The following is a 19,548-nucleotide window of genomic DNA, read 5'->3' on the forward strand; positions in this document are numbered from 1 at the left end:
TGATTAAACGACTAGCGCGTTCATTGAATGACGACAATTAATTGTATGACTAAAAGTTGTTTAATCTTACATTCAACGTCTTGACTGAGTTTCCTGTAACATATCCATTCAACATAATTCTGTGTATGTACTCTCAGCAGGTTCATTGACTCTATCAAAAACACATCTGATTTTACGATTCGCATAAAAGTGAAAATGTTTTTACCCCTGTTGCGTTTATTGCCTACTTACAATTATTGTTTCCTTATTTATAACCTTATCCTATCCCGGCTTTGTCTGGGTTGATATAAATATAAATAATTAGTATACATAATATACATGAGTACCTTCCTTAAAATGAAACCTACCTAAATGGCGCACAATGTCAAATTAAAATTATTTTCAAATATAATAAAAGTAGAAAATATTTGGGTTCGATTCCTGATGGAGACGAAAAAAAAAATGTCTCGGTCTGGCAGGACACGAAGGCTGATCACCACCTGATCACATCTGCCCCTTATCCCACTAGGGGACACGTCACACGGGACTTTTTTATTCACCTTAACAAAAAAAAATTACCAGATCATCCCCCTCATCAAAGTCACAGCCCAGTCTGAACTTGACCACGTTCTGTGGGGTGTCGCTGTCGACCAGCTGGTCCACGCTCTGCGCGAGCACCACGGCCACGTGGGTCCGGTTCACGTCACGGTATGTGAACAGGTGTGCGTCTTCCTCCCGGTCTACTGGCTGGAGGAGCAGGTTCTTTCTGGAATGGGATTTAAAGAAATTTACTGCTGGTGAACGAAGTTGGAAATAAATAATGTAGGGGTTCATGTACAACGAGTGATACACCTTGTTTTAGAATTTTTTTTAATAGGAGAAACGTAAAAAGTAAGGTAAAAGGGTATAAAATATTATGAAAAACAAAAAACATAATATACAGGTATATACCTACATTATACATGGTATATAACTATTTTAGACAATACAGATAAAGATAATAAGTAGGTATTTACATAAAGACTGTACATATAACCGCATAATACATAAACAAGAATACATATAGTAACTACAGAAACAATTTAACAAATTTTTTGAGTTTTAGTACTTAAACTCATCATCAAAGGAATGGTTTACAAAATCATTAACTATTAAATAATAAAAATATAAAAAGACATTTTGGTTTTAAACACCATTGCTGTAAGGAAATTGTATTTTTATTTTCAATAAACTTATAGCATCTGCAATAATTTAGTTTTAATTTTTTATTATATAAATTGCATCATTATAATAATTTAGTTTAAAAAAAATTTTAAACTTTGTTGGTAAAAGCGCTATCTATCACATTAATTCTCAACTTCTAGCATTTTAGTATAACTTTTAGACAAAACATTTTCATAAATTACCACTAGATGACGCTAATTTGAAAGCTGTTCTTGAATCACTATTAATTGATAAAAGTTTATTCATTAAACAAAATAAGAATTTTTCGTTAAATGATCACTCAAAAATCTTATAATGAATAGCTTAATTATTCTCTCAAACAAGAATACTGAAAGGAATTTAGGTGCATTCAATAAACAAGTCTCTAATTGGCTGTACCCAATATCAGCATGCAAAAATAGTAGGTAATTAGACCGAATCGATATAAATCTAGTACATTACCCGGGTTCGTTAAACAAGTTTAAACAACCTTGTATATTACAAGGCTTGCCCTATAATAATATGACGACCAATCTCAAAAGGGGAATGAGGTAGGTACTACTTAAAAATTAATAACTGTGAAGAAATGTTTGTAATTTTAAGGTTGCACTTATGTTGATATATATAATAATAAACCGCATTATAAACTTGTTGTATGTAGGTACTTCAATAGGCACATCATAACTAAATTTAGGTAATTTATTTTGCATTTTTTTTAATATTACGATAGTAAATAGAATTTTATATAGAAATAGTAGTTATCTATAATAGTTCCTAAAATATAACTGGTAACACTTTTTTCTATACACATCTGCTATTTTTAAGCTTTCATTTTCCGGAAGTTTCATAATATTTAAAAAATTGTGCAATAAATTAACAATTTCCTCAAAAAACGAAATAGATTTCACGCTGTCGAGTTTTGAAATCTATAAAATATAAATTATCTCTAAACGTAACGTATTGCACTTCCAAAAAAACATCACATATTATAACTTCCATTCTTAGTTCGCAAAAAAAACAAACAAAACAATGAAGTTATATCAATTTTATTAGTAATTAGACCATAATATTATCCAATTGCGCTAACACACGTAATGTTACAATACGTTACTTTCAGCACGAAATGTTCTCTATGTCTGTGAATGTTAACACGTTGTAAATGAGCGGGCGAAACGCTAGCGAACGCACGTTTCTCAATAATTATACTCATTACTCATATTATACGCTCTAATATTGAAAACTAAACAGAAGAAAACGGCAGGAAACTAAAAAAGCAATATTTTTTAAAGGGTTTATAATAATAAATAGCATGCTGTAATTAATACGTTAAAATATAGTTACAAATGAAAATGACAGTGTTTTTAGGCACATCATATTTTAATCGCATAAAAAGACATTTTTAAGTTTTTTTTTATACAAATAGTTTTGTTAAAACTATTCATGTAAGAATTCAAACAATTCTTATATTTTAGTCCATCAAATAAGGTCTTTAAACCGCCCGTTTACACACAGTAGCTGCCTTTTACACTTTTACTATCACTCTTGTGTAATATTGACGTTGGAACTGACCATCTTGTCCCCAATATGAAAGGTTTGTCTGTATGTCTATGGGTTAAGCACTTTTGCTTGCGGTCAGAGCTTTGATGGGCCAACTAATCGATGTCAAGTGTTACAAAGGTGGAAACTATTTTTGTTTTTTATCTGTCAGCAAGAAATTAATAATTCTGAATTTAATTTGATAATTGGAAACGTATACCATAACGCAAGGAGAAAATAAATATTACGTCATTTATAAATAAGTAATGAACTAGATAATATTCATACTTGATTATAATATTTATTAGAGAAACGGAAATTCAGAATAATTTCCGTATTTATTTTTATTTTTAGCCATAATTATTATTATCTTTACCTATTATGTCATTAAACTAGAAAACTTTTAAGAGGAATGAATTAATGAATTCTCTATAATGAACATACTATAATGATAATAATCTATACTTATATTATTAAGCTGAAGAGTTTGTTAGTTTGTTTGAACGCGCTAATCTCAGGAACTACTGGTCCGATTTGAAAAATTATTTCGGTGTTAGATAGCTCATTTATCGAGGAAGGCTATTATCATCACGCTAAGACCAACAAGAGCGGAGCAACGCGGGTGAAACCGCGGAGCACAGCTCGTATTTGATAAAATTGTTAATCATCAATCCAAATGAAAATCTTTTAAGAATTTTATTCAAGTTTAATTCAACTGTATATAAAAGAAAGTTATGATTTCAAAGTGTAGGTACATAATATGTAGGTATGAATCTTTGGTACGCACGAGCTCTACTTAATATGAAAATGTCTTTAGGGATTTAAGCAGTGTTACTAATTAGATTTGTATTAATTGTGAAATAACCATTAGCGAGATTACATAAATTTGATGTGCATTTTTTCTTTCATCAAAATCTATCAAGTCATCAAAGTAAGTTAATATTTTTATGATATTTTCCTCAATTATTGCGTTACGTCCTAAAAGATCTCATAAGTCTTTCAACAAAATAGGTGTTAAGTGACTTATTGAGTGAAATATAGTTTCATTGTAAAACTAGTTACAGACAATTGTCTTATATAATTTACAAAATTGCGAACGATATAAAATAATATTTCTAAAGACTCGTTTATCTTTTTAACTTTGTCTTCTGTCTGATTTTGAAAGCTTCGTGTAGGTATAAGTCATTAATAATTCGAATGGGGATACTATAGTTTAAAATTACACGTAAGCATATTTTGAAGTGAAACTTCTTGAGCGGTTAGCCGCGTTGAGAGTAAAATTTCAATGTCGCGTCATGGCAATATCACAGTATTACAATTTACAATATTATTTCCTATGGTAATACTGTGGCAATACCGTCACGTCATGATGTAGGGCGACGATTTATGTATCTTTGAATCTTGCCAAAGAAGTTACACTCCTGACACGTGAGCTCGCGGCATACGCTCTTTTTTTCTAATTATCACATTATAAGATATAAAAGGGCGTGATTTTGTTATAAGGAGCATGCAAATTGTCAAAGTGAAGTCCAAGAAAAGCGGCGGGCGGAAAGCTAGTTATATTTTAATTTATACTGACATAATAAATACACGTTACGTTATAAAATTAATGAATTATTCCACGTGTCACGTTATGATATAATTATGATTTATTTTCATTTTACATTACATAAAGTATCGTTCCGTAAATGTTTGGTTTTTGAACGAAAACCGCACGAATCGCGTGTGCTGTTTCTATTGAATAAACATTTGCTAACATTTTATGTTTTTGAACGAATCGATAGAAAAAATATTTTTTTCAGTATCTTGTCTACATTGATTATGTATGGTCATGCCAAGTGCATTGAAATCATGATCGATATTTACAATGAAATATCTACCTACCTAGTACCTACTGTTTTATATCTTCGGCTCGCAGCAAAAGATTCTTATGATTATGGTGTTTGGTTAAAGCTCTAATAAAAACGCTCGACGCGTTGTGACAATTACAGGAAAACCACATTAGAATGATTGCATCATCAGGCATAACATGTTTTGAAAATTCATATATATCATTTAGCCTAACCGTGACCTTGACCACGACCACGACTATGAAAATGATTATAACTACATACCTTGGATGTACTTCAACTTGTAATACTTCATCCCCAACATTTAGATTTTCAGGTATCCTTACGAATTTTAAATATTCTCCCACGGGATAGAAGTTGCAACCTGTAAAAGAAACCAAACATTAGTTATAGAATATAATGTTTCCTAAAGATAATGTTCTTTGTTCCTTTTTCAAAAATTCTTTTACGTCACAGCATATAAAATTTTAAAATGTGAATCACAACAAAATATTTTTCAAAGAAAGAGAAAATTGTATGAAAGGAAAGACGAATTTTAAATCGTAGCTTGTACGTACAAGCTACGATTTAAAATTCGTTCGTACTTGAGTTATCTATACTAATATTATAAAGCTGAAGAGTCTGTTTGTTTGTTTGAACGCGCTAATCTCAGGAACTACTGGTCCGATTTGAAAAATTCGTTCGGTGTTAGATAGCGCATTTATCAAGGTAGGCAAATAGTAATTTGTAGTCTATATATTATTTCTAGCTTTGAAACCGCGAAGCGCAGCTAGTTACATTAGTATCGAAATTAAAAATGGTAAATGCACCACTGACTTCCAAGCAACCATAATTATACGCTATCATTCCAAATCGCATGTCAATCTTGAAAGTGATGGATCACCACTTATCAAATAAGTTAAAAGCCTCTATATGATTTAAAAGGAATGTGTAAAACAATAGCAATGATATAGATACGTTTTGTTGGGAAACCGATTGTCCCACCGACCTATAGCCATTCTCTTGTCAGGCAAAAAATGTATTAATTGAGCAAGTGGTACGTGTGAATGTTTTAATGGCAGTATTGGGATTTGGAGGTCTCTACATCTATTAGGAGCGATAGGAGAATAGACGAGCTAGTGTTAAGATGAAGGTAATAATGTTTCAGCTTCAAAAGCAATAAAGATGGTGTCAGTCTTTTAAATTAAACTGAGCTTCTGCGTTTTTGAATGATGCAGTTTATGTTAATTATGAGACACGTGAATATGTTGAAAGACCTCATTAATACATTGAAGAACCAAATATCTTGACGAAACAAAATCTGAAAATAAAACGCCTCCATCGTAACATAAACCACATATTATGTCCGATTATTTTTCATGATTAAATAACGTTTTTGAATTTGGAAATTTGATGCGTATATAGGTAGATAGGTGGCGTAGGTGGTTTACGGCGCTAACGTTCAAGCACGTTTGCCCACTATCGAATAAAAATCAATATTATAATCAAGCTGCCAAATAAAGGCATAAATAACATTTTACTTAGCTTTCTTCCGAACTGAATATCTACATTTAAATACATCTTCATTATGGCGCATATCTGATAAAAATCACTAATACTGTGCTAATACCTAATTGTATTGGAATTGTTTATTTCAAATAAAAAATTACGTCATGCAATAAAAAATAATAAGTTGTTATATTTTATTGATTGTCTTTTCACTTTCAATATCTGTGGTTTAGGCGCAGTTAATAAAAAGCAAAGTAAAACATAATCTTTAATGTTTATTCAACAATTGTTATTAAGGCTGACGCGGTTGGTTGAACGCTTCTCTTTTTTGCTTTCAACGAAATTCGCGGCTAGATGAACCGTAACAACCTTAATAAGCCTTGTAATTACTGCTCATTGGTTATTAAAATAAGGGGAAACAGAATTGGCAATGTTTGCTTTTTGCTGAACATCACATCTCATTGCGAAATTTTGAAAAGTGATCTTTCCGTGATGAAGAATGAAGAGTGTGGTATAAAAAAATCCCCGCCTCAATTATTGGGATTGCTGCTTGAAGAAGTTTCTTTTTTATCTATATCTTAGTGTTTCATCAAAATATTGAATTATATTCATCAACTTCTTTGATGAATATATTGAATTTTTTAAATGTAATGAAAAAGTAAAGAGCTTCTACCTACATCTTAATTTGTAATGTTGTTCTAAACACGTGGCACGAACGACGTCATATTTTTAACTTTTAGCAAACATTCTAGAACATAGTTTTCGGTTCCTATATTGTTGTCTTTACGTGCGTTCCTTGCACATTACTTCAGCCATGTGCACTGTAGCATCAAGAAGCCCATCGATTTCATCGTAAATCACCATTGCAAAACATTCCCTTACCCAATGCGTATTCAAATTGATGCTATCATTATGGTTTTGTCTAAACTCGTCACGGACATTATTTTGCGCAAATATTGCGCATTGGCCATGCTTTTGAACGACGATTTTTAAAATCGAAAATTTCCTCATGGTGTTAATTTTTTTTTTCGATCAAAGTAAGAAAGAAAAAATTCAAACCTGGTCTGTTTCTTTGATTAACACAAAAACTTCCGAATTTCTTAAGTTTAAGTAGTGGAAGTAATATTGCAAATTCAGAACTTAATTACCTACTGTCAGTTCATTGCTTAAAGGTATTTGAATAAAAAGAAATCGTTTTGCATCATCAGTATATTGTTATTTGTTACTGTTATGATAATTTCTACCCCAGTATCAGATAAAGGTCACCCACCCATATTACTAAATAACTAATCTTCAAAATTTAGAATAATCTAATAGTATTCTATAATGGTCATAGAAACGGAACTAGGTACTGATGCTATCTCTTCGCTAAACAAATTACCTTCACCATAACGCGTTAACAATAGACTTTAAGCAAATGATTATTCGAAGATCTTGATAGCTATTGTATTTCTGTTTATCGCATCTTTCCCAAGCTTCACCTTATAGTTTCCTTTGTTTGATATTTTCTAGCATATTATTTTTACATAACAATTTATGGTGATGCTGGGTCTTCTGTGATGGCTCAGTTGATTCCCATCTGAGGACTTTTTTCATCAATATGGAAATATTAGGTATTGTCTGTATTAGTACCTACTAAAATCTTTCGTATCATGAGGTCTTCATTGAAATATACATCTTATTACCTATATCTCAAGAAGAATAAGCAATTTCATCCTAGGGCATAAAATTGGCTTTTAAATTGTTTATCGACATAGTGTGATTTTTATCATATTTTCCAAACTGGCATTCTATAAAATGATCTGTTTTAACAAAATAATGTTTCCTCTCAGGGCATCGATTTTATAGGAAAAGTATAAACTATCGCGTCTCAGTCAGGTGTTATCTAAATTACCTAGCTCTCGACAATCTTGGTTCAGATAACAGTAACCACCGTTAGAAGGGCTAGCACTATCATTAGGGTTATTGACGTTTTTCTTACTCAATAAGCAGTTTTTCTCCGATTATAGTAATAGTCGAGGAAAGTTCTTTAAGCACGCTCGACTGCTTGACTGAACGAACCTTTGTAACCTTTTTAATAAAATGACTACGGTACAAACTAATCATTATAAATATCTTGTATATCGTAAATGACATTTTTATTATAATACATAATTTTGTAAGCTAATTAATATTACAGATTTATTTCCGAACTTACTTTAGTTTTCCCTTTGATTTGGCTCTAGGGATTGATTCAAAATCAAGCTCATCAACAATTTGTAACCACGCTTACACAACTAAATGAGTATTTTAAGCTCTCCAAAACAAGACATTACAATCCATAAAATAACACAAAAATGCGGTATGAAAACCTACACTACATTCCTAACCTCAGGATTTAAATTACAGGAACCAAATGCTCAAGACACAAGGCCTACGTCATTATGCAACTATACTGCGCACGCGCAGGGAAAGCGGTGGAAAGTTAGCATTTACATATCGAGATTAACTGATTCTATAATTTGTGTTTGTGACGTATTATGTAATTTGATTGCAGCTATTAATTACTAATAATCTACGTGGTTATGAGTATTGAATATTCATGCGAATGTGTTTACAAAACGTGGTCGTAGTATGATTTTATCAGCTAGTATTTTTTTGAGGTTTATTCTGAGGATCTAAAGTTACACCAGTATCTAATAATAGTAACATTTTCATGTAGATTATAGTAACTAAGTTTAAGCAACATGATATTCTTAATACTATACGGTAACTATACGGTAAAATAATGAATGTAAAACATTGGCAACTGCTATGAATAGCAATGCTAATGCGACTCTAATAATATAGTAACACTGTAATCTAAATGTTCAATAATAAGTTCAATATTATTTTAATGAGATCAAAATATAATTTTATCACGTCGCGTATAAAATTAAAATTGCCTCAAACAGACACTGTTTGTAGTGAAATCCATCACTTAACTAGAAACCACGAGATCACTGTAGTCTGTAAGCAATTTATCGAACGGTTAAGTTAATCTAATAACTTAACTCTGTGCACACTTATAACCTAGTTGAGGCTTCACACGAGACTTTTTATGACAAAGAACACGACACGATTTTCAAAGCGTAACTGCTATTGTTATTTGGACGGAAATAGTTAATAAAGGAATTATTTGATACATTAGGATAATTTAATGTAGATTGATAATTAAATACATAATAGATAGAAATAAACAATAAAGACAAAAAATAATTCTATAAAGATTGGACAATCACAAATGACTTGTATCGAAACGAGATTCAAAGCGTAAATCATAGTCATTATTTGTTTGTAAATTGATCATCATCACGTACGAGCGGCCCGATCAGTCCACGACACAATAGATTTTCTATTGTGTCTGTGATTCCGGGGCCTGAGTTATTACGACCCAACTTGAGCTTTATCATGGCATTGTAACTCATTTGTTTCAAATAAACCCCCCAATTTACATCTGCCATCATCAAACCTTACACAAATTTCTTATTTTGATAATATCATTGACCTTACGAAAGGTCAAGATAAACCAAAAATGGATTCTGAACTGCAAGTGTGAGTGTTCTCTTACAATACCGGTTTGCGGCCTACCGCGTGCCATTTCATTTAATTTCACTCCCATTGAACATCTTTACTTATAAGCCCATCACCTTATTCGGTTACGTAACTTCGTATGTATCAAATCTCACTTTTACTACATCGGGAGATTTTTGCTTGGAAATTATAATATTGACGGTTGTAGCGTGTGAACGGACTTTGATTATAATTTACCTAATATTTATAATTTCTGACTTAAACGTTTAAGATTTTAAATTTAGTTGAGCTTATTGTTTAATATCACCTAGATGCGTTACAGGCTGACTTACCTACAGTTTTTTATTTCGTAGGAAATATGATAAATTACGAAAAGGGGTTTGGGTAAAGTTGGCGTCGTGATGTACTTTCGCGGCAATCGATGAATCTGGGATATTTTAAAAAAGCAATATAATTATTGTAAGCAAAAGTTATTTTGGACACAAATTTCGAAACGTGTTAGGTTAGGTTAGGTTAGAATCTAGATGATTTATTATAAGATTTTTCTGAGTTTTTTAGGTTTTACCTCTATTTATTTAAGAATTATAATCAAAACGTTGTATATAAAAGCTTATATTATACGCAATGTATTGCTCTTTTAAAATATCCAAGTTTCATCACTGGCCGCGATATGTCACCACGACGCCACTAGCCCATGCAAAAGTACCCAAACCCCATTTGATGGGAAATATACATAAATTAAGCGAAAAGGATGTAAGCAATGCAATATACCTAAGTACATCCAAATAATGTTAGGCGGAAAAATTGATTTGCCACATCAAATAAACAAAAAAGTGAAACACATGATAAAAGTCCAAATACAGTCAAAGTTCTCACAAATGATATAACAGTCGAATGACTGCGCAGACCCGCAGCCGGACGAAACGAAAGTAAAAATTATCTCAAAGGTTCAACATTTCGCGTTTTACATAACTCCATTTGTATCACATTCCCGGCATTGTTCTCCTTTCCGCTAATTTCCGGTGGCCCAGTACGAATATGATTTAATTCATTGCATAATTAACCGCAGACGTTATAATGTTACATCCGTTTCGAAACATTCCGCGTTGACAATGCAATTCTTGCTCAAAATCTAAATTAAAATTCATAGATAATTGCCATGAAATATGAATCAGACTTTTGAAAGGAGTCTTGATAAATTGCTAGTTTTAAAACTCTGAAGTAACTGTTGTTTGAGACCTGGCTTCAATGTCTCAACAGGTTTAACATTTGTCCGCAAAATATTTCCAAAATTAATTAGGATTACAGTCAGACTGCATTCTTTATCCAATCAGAAATGAAATTTATGCATTCTCGTTCATTAACGAAAATAAAAGTAAAGAAATTCAGGATTCCAACGATGTCAAACTGTCCTTACATTAGGATTTTGGCAACGGACATTTATGCAACACAAAATATGATGTGATATTATCTCTCACAATCGATGCAATATTCGAATTTCCTAATCAAAAGGTCAATAGAGCCAACAACCTCACTCATAATTCTTTGCATCGGAAAGTAAATTATAGGATTTCCGACTTTGCATGTTTATTCAAATCAGTTACATGTATTTTGTGTTCCGTACATGAACGCAATGCCGTTTCAAAGAAGTCTTATGAAATAGTATGTGCATATTTATTTGTACCGCTATTAGACCAGTTTTGACACATCCTTTTAGTTCAGTAAAGTAATTATTTACCGCCATGTCCTCTGTACCGTTAGGGGATTTAAATTTTAGAATAGACTGCCATAAAACAGCTAAATGATAAATTAATTCATTGATAAGAGCCATAACGGAGACATCGATTAAAATTAAAATAGTGATGGAGTTGATGATATAAACAATAATGAAAGACTAATTTAAATAATTTGCAACATAAATGCTAATAAGGCCACTAGGTTGCTACCAGTCATTGAATTCATCACAGTTGGCTAATATTATTGTGTAGATATATAAATGTGTCTAAAATTATATGATTTATTTACATAATATCATAAAGAGTTTATTAAATTTTAGTTACTATTAATAGATGGGTAATGAGGGATGATATAGGTAGCTAATTAAACAAATATCTAGTCATAGAACATTTAGAACATTATCAAGTCAAAAATGCCATATTTTCAAACATTGTTGATAATTTTAACTGACTGAACTATACCTACTGCAAATCAGAAGTTGTGGAACCGTCTATAAAAGTTTTAGGAGTCACATAATTCTAAATCGACTCATCAACTGCACCACAGTTCCACATGATTTCCTATCTCCATACATCATGTGCAACTCAGGCCAATATCATAAATGATCGAAGCCTTCATCTACCGCTAGGGTCGACGAACTTGGCAAAAACATAGGAAGCATGAGCAGTTGCCACGTGTGAACGTGTTTCTTGTACATATCCGAGAAATTGCGAATACCGAGCGCGTTCCGCATCACTCCGACATGCGTTTTATAAATCGCTTTTGATTAAGTCACTCGCGCGCAGGTAAAGGGCCTGGGGTAACCCTAGATAGGTTGGCCATAGAAACTTTCGTTAAAGGAATAGATTGCTTTAATTTACTATTTATTTATTATCTTAATTTCATGGAACATGGAATTAATCTCTTCTTGCTTGCAAAAAGACATTTTCTGCCCAGAGCATGTAATAAGAATAGAACATAGATTTGGTTAAACTGATTTCATTGAAATCACGTGAACATAAAACTTATAATATGAATGCACGATCATTTTTAAATTATGCATATTATAAAAGACTCAACAGTTAGTATTACAAAGTAGCTGTTATCGCAAAAAAAGTCAATAAAATAGCCATTCAGGCGTGCATTGATACATAAATAAATCATTAAAAGCTTGTATTTCTACTTAAAATGCTCTACACTGCGTTAATTATGTTAAAACAATTTCCCTTACAAGGATTTTACATATTACGTCTCGAATATAAATGCATGGCTTTTCCTGAATATTGATCATTTTTTATCTAATATTGTTTCTATTTAATAGCTCTATCACTAACAGCTTCTATATGACATTTTTGCATATAAATGTCTACCTGAAATCTAAATAACTGTTTTTCTAGAGTGCTTTTAGAAATTTACATGATACTAAAACAAACTATTTCTAAAAGTTGCATGTCTTTCTGCTTGACTATTTATTTGTCTGCTAATCTGTACAATCGTCTACATTCTACATAATTATCATTCTTGTTCTAACTACTTGTAATATATTTATACTTTCAACTAGACTTCCTTAGGAAGCGCTTTTAAACCGTCATATTACGTAACTATCAGATGCCAGTTCAAGTTTATAACAGCCGACAAGAAAGTTTTGTTGCTATTTTATAATCAGATAAAATACAGTTACTACAGTTTTGTTTTATTCATAAAAATATGAAGACAACAATCATCTTAACAATATGTACTATAGAAACAAAGAAACCTGACTGAAAATTTTACTATTAATTATTTTCAGGCGCCTTTGTTTAAATTTTGTCTGTGCCCCACGGTTTTACCTGCCGTGCTTCGCTTCTGTTGGTCTTAGCGCGACGGCATATAGCCTTCCTTGATAAATGGGCTATCTAACAACGAAATAATTTTTCAAATCCGACCTGTAGTAGTTCCTGAGATTAGCGTGTTCAAGCAAACAAACAAACTCTTCAGTATAGATTACACAAATCTACAAGATACAAGAATCTATTGACACAAATAGCATAAAAATACGACAAGCCATTTATGCTCTAGCACCTCAGTCTAGCACATGCCAAAGAAATATGCATACGTATAATTACACTCGGAAAACATAACCTCCTTCAGTCGCAGTCGGGTAAAAACTGTCCACCTAACATTCCATATATTTACCGTACATAATATATGAATTTATGCTTCAGTAGAATTTTGAACTAAAACAAAAATTAACATATTTTATAGAATGCAATTTTATACGGGTATTAGCTGATTATTAAATTTAAAATCTCTTAAGAAGTCATTATTATCTAAATAATACATATTAATGTGTGCGTGTGTAAACTTCATGCATATTGAATATGCAATCAGAAGGCAATCAGTTTTCAAGTGTAAAAAATATAAAAAAAAACAAGTGACTTCAAATTTTCCAAATGATTTGTAAGTAGGCCACTAATATCTTTAAAATCGTCCAAACGAATTGAAACATACAAAAGAGGCATAAATCAAATAATGAAAGTGTCATACCCCACAAAGCTGTAATTATTTTCCGGACGTGTTTCCACAGACAAACAAAGAAATTGCAATACAATGTATGAGAAAAATGCCTTTGGAACATCTCACGATCGACTTTTGGACACTCTTTTAAGCCAATATCTATCTTATTTCCACCTTTTTAAAGTCCAATTTGAAACGACAAAAGAATAGATCTTGAATTTTATTCATAAGATCAATTTTGAACTTTATAACGTTGCAGCAAAGTCGATTTGCGTCTGGCTTGTTATAAGTAGAGCTTTTATTGAAAACAAATTAAGCCTTATTACAATTACGTAAGGTGGCAAATGTTAAACTATTTGTGTTAAATGACACGCGGTTTCTTCAATTAATTATATGGCTTAGAAATCTATAGAGTGAAATTGTTTAGTTCATTATTTGCACGAATTAGTGTTTAGGTGCGTACCGTCAACGTAGTAATTTGTATAATCAATCATTGTTATATTGTTATTATTTATTTGTTTAGTTTTCTTTCTCCTTTAAGATTTTAGATTTAAAAGCGGTTCTGCTGCTGGAAAACACGTGCCTGCGATACTTATTTGGAAATAAAAGCCGCTGGTAAAACTAAAAGGGCTAGTTGAAAATAGGCATTTTCGACATAGACCTAATTAATCAGGTATTTCTTAGTGAATACTTAGTTAGTAGTGATTAATGCAACACGAGTATAGCTCTACGTAGCAAAATTTATTTTAATATTTAAGAAGTCATTAACTCCACTTAAAAAAACTGCCCAATACTTTGTAAGCAAACAAGATAATATTATAATCATTGAGATTAAAGTTAAATATCAACAATTACACAATGTTTGTTGATAATTTTGATAACTTATAAGTATTAGTGAAAAAATCCAGTTTGTCAGGAAATGGCAATCAGAACATAATACATCAAACAATCATCCTCAAAACAACTGTACACTTAAGTAGAAACTAACATATATCCTGCATTTATTCAATAGATTGCTTCATTATTGCAAATACTATTATTAAATTAAACTATTATTTGAATGCTTATCGTTACGTCTTGTTACTTTCATTAAGATAAATATGTAACAATTATGTTATTAGACAGGAAAGATGTTTCAACACTGTAATAATATTAAAATTTTACTTTATTTTAACAAATGTATTTGTTATTTTATTTTAACAAATTAAAAAAATATTTTAAAAACAAAAAATAAAAAGTACGATTGCATTTTTGAACCTTTTCGAATGTCATAACATTATAACATATAGTTACATAATTAGATAAGGTATTCACTAACCAATTCCTAACTTCAGGCTGACACTTATTCACAAATATCAAATAGAAAAATACAATATTCTACTGTCCATCCCGAGATGATGATCTTTAGCCTATACAACTATGTAAGTATCGATGCATTGATCTAATCAAATATTAAAATGTCGTTAATAACTGCAAGCCTCTGAGAGAACGCAATTAAACTAATCTTGCAATAAAATCTAGCGTACAGTTAACGATATTTAAAGGTACAGTAAAACGGCACATAAAATGGTAATAACACGTTTGTGCGAGGCATTACGGCTAATTAATGAATTTCACTGCGACAGATGGATGTAGGCTGCACGTTGTCATTACGATTGAGATCTGTTTCGCTCTACAAAGTGGTGCCGTGAGATATGGCGGAATGGGGACGAACACACGGTTTATATCATTTAATTTAAATTAAAAATAAATCAGATTTCATGTTGCTGATGATTACATGATTGATGAATATAAGGAACAGCGTCGGGGCAAGGATGTATCCTTGTGGGACACCAAAAAATAATTAAGATGCTATAATTGTAGCCTAATGTTAATATTATATTAAAGTCTAATATAGACATAATATTATACTGTATACACGAGTACAAAATACTTTCATACCTACGTTTATGTTCAAAATTTGGGACCAACCAAAAAGAAAATGTATACAGACTTACCTTTGCAATTGTTACGTAAGATGTACTTTCCATATCTTTTTTCTGATTTGTTTGTTCTATATAATATGGATCGCGAAGACGTTCATTGACGTTAATATTATCAGAGCGTCTATCAGTCATTACTCACATTCCCAAGCCATGTGATGCTATCACGGCTCCCCATAACAGTACCCTTACAATGTCACGCTACACCACAATTACCTCATAAAATCTCTAAACAAAGCATCTCAGATTATCACAAAACAAATCATTTTTCTTCAAATAAGTTCCGCTATGGAGAAAGTTGGAAAGCCGTGAACTTTTGACCATAATTAGAGTATTTACAAAATTGCTGGCCTAATATTATCTTGTGTTATGCAGTATGTTAATTTCGAGTGTTTTGGTTACGTTTAATGTCACAAATTAACTTAATGTGATAATAAGTTTTTCAAGAGATTGCAGTTCTTAATATTTACTGACTTCTGCTAGCGGTTTCGCTACCTTGTTTTGTTTTACACATGTGGATTATGCCACTTTATTATCATCTCTTGACTTTCCTATAAAATATTTTTGTAGAAAACATTTTATTAAATTAATATAATTAATTCGAATGCGAATAATAAAGATAAAATTGTAATCGATGTTAATTCCTTACAACTTGTAAATGTATTTATTTTATGAGTATGTACTTTATTTTATTTTACACTGTAATTACCATATATTACATTTCTTACTATTTCACGGATTCTTAGCTCGTGAAAAATTAAACAATTATTATGATAAATAATATAAATGCATTGATAATACAAAAATAATGTTTTTTTTTTTACAATACTTAATTGCATTGTAATTACAATCATATCTACACTGTATCTATACAATTGTTTGTTTGTTTGAACGCTTTAATCTCGGGAACTACTGGTCCGATTTGAAAAATTCATTCGGTGTTAGATAGCCCATTTATCGAGGAAGGCATCTCGCCAAGACCAACAGGAGCGGAGCACTGCGGGTAAAACCGCGGAGCACAGCAGTAGTAAATTATAAAACACTAAATGGATACAATATAAATGTTTATTTTCTTTAAAGAAAGTGTGAAAGTAATGCGAACTTGAGGTTAAGTGAGACCAAATTCAACTTAATGATATCAGTAAGCGCCTTGCGTGACTTATGTTCAGTTAAGTGCTGTACAAAAAGTATAATGTTAATGGATAAGTTATGTATACGTTTGTGACAGATAATAAAATATCATATTATCCGTGTAAGAATACAGATTTAAATAAAAATACAATGTCTGATAATTTTAACCAAGAAATTTTTTTATTATTTAATTCAACAATTATCAATTTTCAAGGAAAACCGTACTTTCAACCGTAGGTAGGTACTTACATTTTTTACGAATTATAATTATTCATTAACTATGTATTATTCTAATTTTCTTTACATACTAACTAATATAATAAACGTGAAAGATTATGAGACTGTTTTATGTTTGTTCCTCTTTCACGCGAAAACCACTGAACCGATTTAGATGATAGGTGGCAGTTATTTAGCTTACATACCAGAATAACACACGAGCAAGTTATTTCGACTGTGAAAATGAATATCTAGTAATTAATAATATAATTATTATAATACTTACATTGAATAACTCCAAGTGTGCCCAAAAGCACAATCAATGTGATGGCGCGCATGATCACTCTCTTTTGCACAGTCGGTTAAACACAGCACTTACACATAATATGTCCACATATAACTTTCATTTTTCCCGGATCAAATCTGTGGACAATATAATAATACCATTTAATTAAATGTTATTTCTATATGTATAGGAACCTAGTTGTTGCAAATTCTGTTCTATGCTATTCAGCAAGTTAGTGAAATTTTATTAAGCCTGATTTTATATTTTTAATTAATTTTTATAGCAAACTTTTTATCCAGAAATGTATTTTATTTGCCATTTATTAGGTATCTAGTAAAGTAATTCAGTAAGATATGCCACAGTATGTGATATGCTATTGTATGTTATTCGCGATCTTAAAGCTCTAAAGTGTTCAAATATGCGCTTGGAAAAGCTATTCGAATAAAGTACCTAATATTAATTGAAGTGTGAGTTTTGATACAAAAAATAAATAATAAAAAATACGTCTTTATCAAATCCAAAATACGAAAAATGGTGTTGAGTTTGAACTTGCCATTGAGTTTGAGTTCATGTTTATACCTGAGAGCGGTATAATCAGAATAGCAGTACACATATCGCGTGACTTCTGCCATTAATTGGATCTATTTTACCTGCCAGTTGCCAGTTTACCGGTACATGTCACTTTATGGTATGTCAGGCGTCCTCAGTTATCCGACTGCGAAGAAGCGTTATGTTTTAAAGTATTTTTAATATTACTTATGTTTATTTGTTTGACTCGTACGTTTCATAAACGACTTAAATTCGAGATATTGTGGTTTAATTGATATTTCATTAACCTATACGTTAATTTGCCTATTTTTGAGGGTAAGTATTGTTTTTCCTACAATATCTATCAAGAAAGGTATCAAAATATTTTTTTAATTAACAAATAAGGCTAGTTGTAAACGTTTCATATTATTATCGGTTTAAATAATATTCAAACTTGTTCATTTTCAATGTACCAAATATTGGGTGTGAATTTTTTATTACATTTTATCATTTTTTCTTAATATTATTCGATAAGCGAAGTCAAGCGCACTAGCTAGTGTACTATATAAATTATTGAGTATTCAATGGAGTATAACAGATGGACTATGGAGGTTTAACGGCACTTAATAGAGGTCTCAATGGAAGAAGCGTTAGCGACCCTGCAGTGATATTCTATTTTCCTAACATTTAGATATTATAAAATTTACAAATTTTACTTAATTCGTATCATTTTATAATACAAGTTTTCCACGATTTTTTCTATAATTTTTTGATCTAGTTTAAACCATCTACAAATTTTTATACTAAGTACTATAAGTTATAATAAATGGAAGGAAGTATGTTTTTTTGCACTATAGAGAAAGATTATAGTCTGGTCTTATCAGTCCTTAATCACGCGAGTAAATCCACGGTAAGTGCCAAGTGCTTGGACGAATGAATCAGGTAAAATTATAAACTTCAAACACTGGCCTTATCACAAGATTCCATCACGTAACAAACAGTTACTTTTTTAAAATCTAAATAAAACAGACGTAGCGGGAGGCCAATGAACATAATTAATTATGATTATTTAATAATGGCTGGCGGAAATAATGGTATTATATGGATGCAATTGTTTTAAAGTGTAGCATATATGGGAATTGTTGATAAATAAAGCATTACGATTGAAAGACTAGGTTTTATATGAGTGAGAGGTTATATTTTGAGTTTGATAATAGTTAATCTATACTAATATTATAAAGCTGAAGAACGCGCTAATCTCAGGAAATATTGGTCCGATTTGAAAAATTATTTCGGTGTTAGATAGTCCATTTATCGAGGTAGGCTATATATTATCATTACGCTAAGACCAACAGAAGCGGAGCCACGCGGGTGAAACCGCGAAGCGCCGCTAGTACATAATATATTAATATTATGTACCTACTAGCTCTATAGGAGGTCTAGGAGGACTCAACACAAATACGTTTCATTATTTTTAACACTGTTTCCGTTTTAACTACAAATTATTTCTATTACTGGGTTGTAAAATGAATAAAAATGTAAGGCAATGTCAATTGTCATACCGTCCGTCGGAATAATGAATTTG

At 31.3% G+C, this 19,548-nt stretch overlaps 1 protein-coding gene across 2 annotated transcripts in view; it reads right to left on the reverse strand.

Annotated features, from left to right (window-relative positions):
- LOC123695073 (cadherin-89D) overlaps window positions 1–19,548 on the reverse strand; it is a 39,774-nt gene that overhangs the window by 15,594 nt on the left and 4,632 nt on the right. For both annotated transcript variants that reach the window (XM_045640774.1, XM_045640773.1), the window contains exons 2-4: window positions 17,436–17,572; window positions 4,833–4,932; window positions 559–745 (exon numbers count right to left, since the gene is read on the reverse strand). In XM_045640774.1, coding sequence (XP_045496730.1) covers window positions 559–745; window positions 4,833–4,932; window positions 17,436–17,487 — 339 coding nt within the window. In that variant the 5' untranslated portion in view covers window positions 17,488–17,572. The remainder of the gene's footprint in view (window positions 1–558; window positions 746–4,832; window positions 4,933–17,435; window positions 17,573–19,548) is intronic.

This window comes from Colias croceus, chromosome 10 (genome assembly GCF_905220415.1).
Source record: "Colias croceus chromosome 10, ilColCroc2.1".
NCBI classification, from domain to species: Eukaryota; Metazoa; Arthropoda; class Insecta; order Lepidoptera; family Pieridae; genus Colias; species Colias croceus.